This window comes from Oncorhynchus nerka, linkage group LG2, assembly GCF_034236695.1.
Source record: "Oncorhynchus nerka isolate Pitt River linkage group LG2, Oner_Uvic_2.0, whole genome shotgun sequence".
NCBI lineage: Eukaryota > Metazoa > Chordata > Actinopteri > Salmoniformes > Salmonidae > Oncorhynchus > Oncorhynchus nerka.
Window position 1 is genome coordinate 13,789,383 of NC_088397.1, and position 4,669 is coordinate 13,794,051.

General features: G+C 48.7%; 1 protein-coding gene across 1 annotated transcript in view; it reads left to right on the plus strand.

Annotated features, from left to right (window-relative positions):
- fmnl2b (formin-like 2b) overlaps positions 1-4,669 on the plus strand; it is a 40,936-nt gene that overhangs the window by 7,636 nt on the left and 28,631 nt on the right. The window contains exons 9-14 of the mRNA XM_065023485.1: positions 820-913; positions 1,095-1,169; positions 1,315-1,425; positions 2,080-2,229; positions 2,853-2,954; positions 3,072-3,408. Coding sequence (XP_064879557.1) covers positions 820-913; positions 1,095-1,169; positions 1,315-1,425; positions 2,080-2,229; positions 2,853-2,954; positions 3,072-3,408 — 869 coding nt within the window. The remainder of the gene's footprint in view (positions 1-819; positions 914-1,094; positions 1,170-1,314; positions 1,426-2,079; positions 2,230-2,852; positions 2,955-3,071; positions 3,409-4,669) is intronic.

Sequence of the window (4,669 nt, forward strand, 5' to 3'; positions counted from 1 at the left end):
CTGGGGCTACTCGGCCTATCCACAGGGGGTACCAGGGCCTCTGGGGCTACTCGGCCTATCCACAGGGGTACCAGGGCCTCTGGGGCTACTTGGCCTATCCACAGGGGGTACTAGGGCCTCTGGGGCTACTTGGCCTATCCACAGGGGGTACTTGAGAATACTCGTGAGACCATAGGCCCTGGTAAAATTCAGTTGGTGGTACAGAAACCGAAAGAAGTTGGGAACCACTGCTTTAGAGGGAACGAGACCTTGTATTTTCTTGCATTGTGCTGATGCATTTTGTCCAGGACTCCCTTGTAACAGAACCTCTGAAATCCATCTAAAGACTCGGTCTCTCTCTCTCTGTCTGTCTATATCTCTTTCTCCCCTCTCTGTCTGTCTCTCGCCCCCTCTCTCTCTCTTTCTCTCGCTCTCGCCCCCTCTCTCTGTCTCTCTCTCACCCCCTCTCCCTCTCTCTGTCTCACTCACTCTCTCGTCCCCTCTCCCTCTCTCTCTCCCTCTCCCCCTCTCCTTCTCTCTCTCTATCTCTCTCGCCCCTCTCTCGCTCTCTCTCTCTCTCTCTCTTTCTTTCTCTCGCTCTCGCCCCTCTCTCTGTCTCTCTCTCTCACCCCCTCTCCCTCTCTCATTCTCTCTCCCTCCCCCCTCTCCCCTCTCTCTCTCTATCTCACTCACCCTTTCTCTCGCTCTCGCCCCATCTCTCTGTCTCTCTCTCACCCCCTCTCTCTCTATCTCTATCTCTCTCGCCCCCTCTCTCCCTCTCTCTCTCTATCTCTCTCGCCCCCTCTCTCTCTCTCTCTCGCCCCTCTCCCTCTTCTCCAGGACTAAGGCTCTGGTATTGGAGCTGCTTGCTGCTGTGTGTTTGGTCAGAGGAGGTCATGAGATAATCCTGTCTGCTTTCGACAACTTTAAAACAGTAAGTTGTGTATCTGTGTGTGTGTCTGTTGTTTGTGTGTGTGTCTGTTTGTGTGTGTGTGTGTCTGTTTGTGTGTGTGTCTGTGTGTGTGTGTGTCTGTGTGTGTCTGTGTGTGTGTGTGTCTGTGCGTGTATCTGGTGTTTCTCTGACTTTTCTACTCGATCTCCCCTCGTTATCTCAGGTGTGTTCAGAGACCCTGAGGTTTGAGAAGCTGATGGAACATTTTAAGAATGAGGATGACAACATTGACTTCATGGTACGACTCTCACACACTCACTGAGGCGTGGATGATGCCTGCTGATGCTTAGCCTTGATTGTGGTGGCTGCAATGTCAGATATGTGTGTATCTTAGATGTGTGTGTGAGGAGAGTATTCAGAAGTGGGTTGTTTACTGTTTGCAGGTGGCCTGTATGCAGTTCATAAACATTGTGGTACATTCTGTTGAGGACATGAACTTCAGAGTGCATCTTCAGTATGACTTCACCAAACTCAATCTGGACGATTACCTAGAAGTGAGAATACACCCACACACACACCCACACACACACACACACACACACACACACACACACACACACACACACACACACACACACACACACACACACACACACACACACACACACACACACACACACACACACACACACACACACACACACACACACACACAGACACAGACCCACACACACACACACCCACACACACACACACACACACACACCCACACGCACACCCACACACACACACCCACACACACACAGACCCCCCCCACACACACACACAGGCACACCCACACACACACACACACACATACACACACCACACACACACAGACACACAGACACACACACACACCCCCACACACACACACACAGGCACACCCAGACACAGACACACCCATACACACCCATACACACACACACACACACACACACACACACACACACACACACACACACACACACACACACACACAGACAGACAGACAGACAGACAGACAGACAGACAGACAGACAGACAGACAGACAGACAGACAGACAGACAGACAGACAGACAGACAGACAGACAGACAGACAGACACACATACACACACAGACACACACACAGATACACACACACACACACAAATAGTGAATGAACACATTCTCCTCTCCCCCTTCCAGAGGTTGAAGCACACAGAGAGTGATCGGCTGCAGGTGCAGATCCAGGCCTACCTGGACAACGTGTTTGACGTGGGGACGCTGCTGGAGGACGCAGAGACCAAGACCGCCGCGCTGGAGAGGGTAGAGGAGCTGGAGGAGAATATGACCCACGTAAGGACACACACACACAGTCGGACCGACTCTGACACACACATACACACACCCACAGTCAGACCGACTCTGACACACACACACACAGTCAGACCGACTCTGACACACACACACACAGTCGGACCGACTCTGGCACACACACACACAGTCGGACCGACTCTGACACACACACACACACACACACAGTGGTGGCTGGTGGCACTTTAAATTGGAGGACAGGCTCCTGGTAATGGCTGGAACCGAAAGAATGGAATAGTATCATGTGTCTGATACCATATAATTCCATGAATTCTGTTCCAGACATTATTATGAGCCGTCCTGCCATCACCAGCCTCCTCTGACACGTGCAAATATGTGCAGGCACACACACACACACACACACACACACACACACACACACACACACACACAACAAACACACACACACACACACACACACAAACAAACACACACACACACACACACAAACAAACACACACACACACACACACACACACACACATACACACAACAAACAAAACACACACACACACACACACACACACACACACACACACACACACACACACACACACACACATACACATACAGACTGCTGAGCGGATGTTTATGTTTCCTTGCAGATGACAGAGAGGCTCCTGGACACAGAGAACGAGGCCATGGCCAAGATAGTAGAGCTGGAGAAACAGCTGATGCAAACCAACAAGGAGCTGGACACCATACGGGTGAGGCAGATGCTAGGCTAGGCTATCACTAGCAACACTCAGCCATTTGGTGCTAGGCTAACTCTAGCACCTTCTCTCTATGCATGCTAAAGCTAGGCTAACTCTCTCTTATTCCAGGATGTGTATGCTAGTGCTAACAACCAGGTGCACACCCTGCGGAGGATCGTGCGTGAGAAGGACCAGACCATCCGCAGGCAAAGTCGACTGGAGCGCCATGCTCAGGAGGGTGGAGGGGGCACCTTGGTGGTGCAGGGAGGGGGCACCTTACACCCCGCGAGGGGCGAGGGGGACGGAGGGGTGGGTGACTTGTCCTCCACCTCTCTGACCCTGGGCATGACCCTCTCCCCCAGTCCGGAGACAGTGGGCTATGGCTTGTCAGGGGTGGGACTAGGGATGATGCCAGCCCCTCCCCCTCCCCCACCACCTCCACCAATGCCAGGGATGCCAGGGAACAGTGAGTGTTAGTTTTGACCTATCATATTGCTCCGTTGTTCATGTAATTGATGTAATAGTTGTAATCGGCCTTCTCTATCCTGGTTGGTTAATTCTCTGTCTTCTCTCTCCTGGTTAGTGAACTTTTCTGGGATATGTGGGACGGTAACGTCCCACCTCGTCAACAGCCAATGAAATTACAGGGCACCAAATTCAAAACAACAGAAATCCCATAATTAAAATTCCTCAAACATACAAGTATTTTACACCATTTTAAAGATAAACAGTGTCCGATTTCAAATAGGCTTTACGGCGAAAGCACACCAAACGATTATGTTAGGTCAGCGCCTAGTCACAGAAAACCATACAGCCATTTTCTAGCCAAGGAGAGGGCTCACAAAAATCAGAAATTGCGATTAAATTAATCACTAACCTTTGATGATCTTCATCAGGTGGCACTCACAGGACTTCATGTTACACAATAAATGTGTGTTTTGTTCGACAAAGTTAATCTTTATGTCCAAAACCTAATTTGAAATTGGTGTGTTATGGTCAGAAATGCATTGTCTCAAACAAACGTCCGGTGAATGTGCAGAGAGCCACATCAAATTACAGAAATACTCATAATAAACTTTAATAAAAGATACAAGTTTTATACATGGAAATATAGATAAACTTCTCCTTAATGCAACCACTGTGTCAGATTTCAAAAAGGCTTTACGGCGAAAGCACACCTTGCGATTTATGTTAGGTCAGCGCCTAGTCACAGAAAAACATCCATCCATTTTCCAAAGAAGGAGAGGTGTCAGAAAAGTCAGAAATAGAGTTATAAATATTCACTTACCTTTGAGGATCTTGATCGGAATGCACTCCCAGGAATCCCAGTTCTACAATAAATGTTTGTTTTGTTCGATAAAGTCCATAATTTAGGTCCAAATACCTCCTTTTTGTTCGCGCGTTTAGCCCAGTAATCCAAATGCATAATGAGCGATCACTTGTTCAGACGAAATGTCAAAAAAGTTATATTACAGTTCGTAGAAACATGTCAAACGATGTATAGAATCAATCTTTAGGATGTTTTTAACATAAATCTTCAATAATGTTCCAACCCGGAGAATTCCTTTGTCTTTTAGAAATGCAATGGTACGCAGCTACCTCTCACGGGTGCACGCGTGATCAGCTCATGGCACTCTGCTAGACACCTGGCTCAAACAGCTCTCTTTCTCTCCCCCTTCACAGTAGAAGCCTCAAACAAGGTTCTAAAGACTGTTGATATCTAGTGG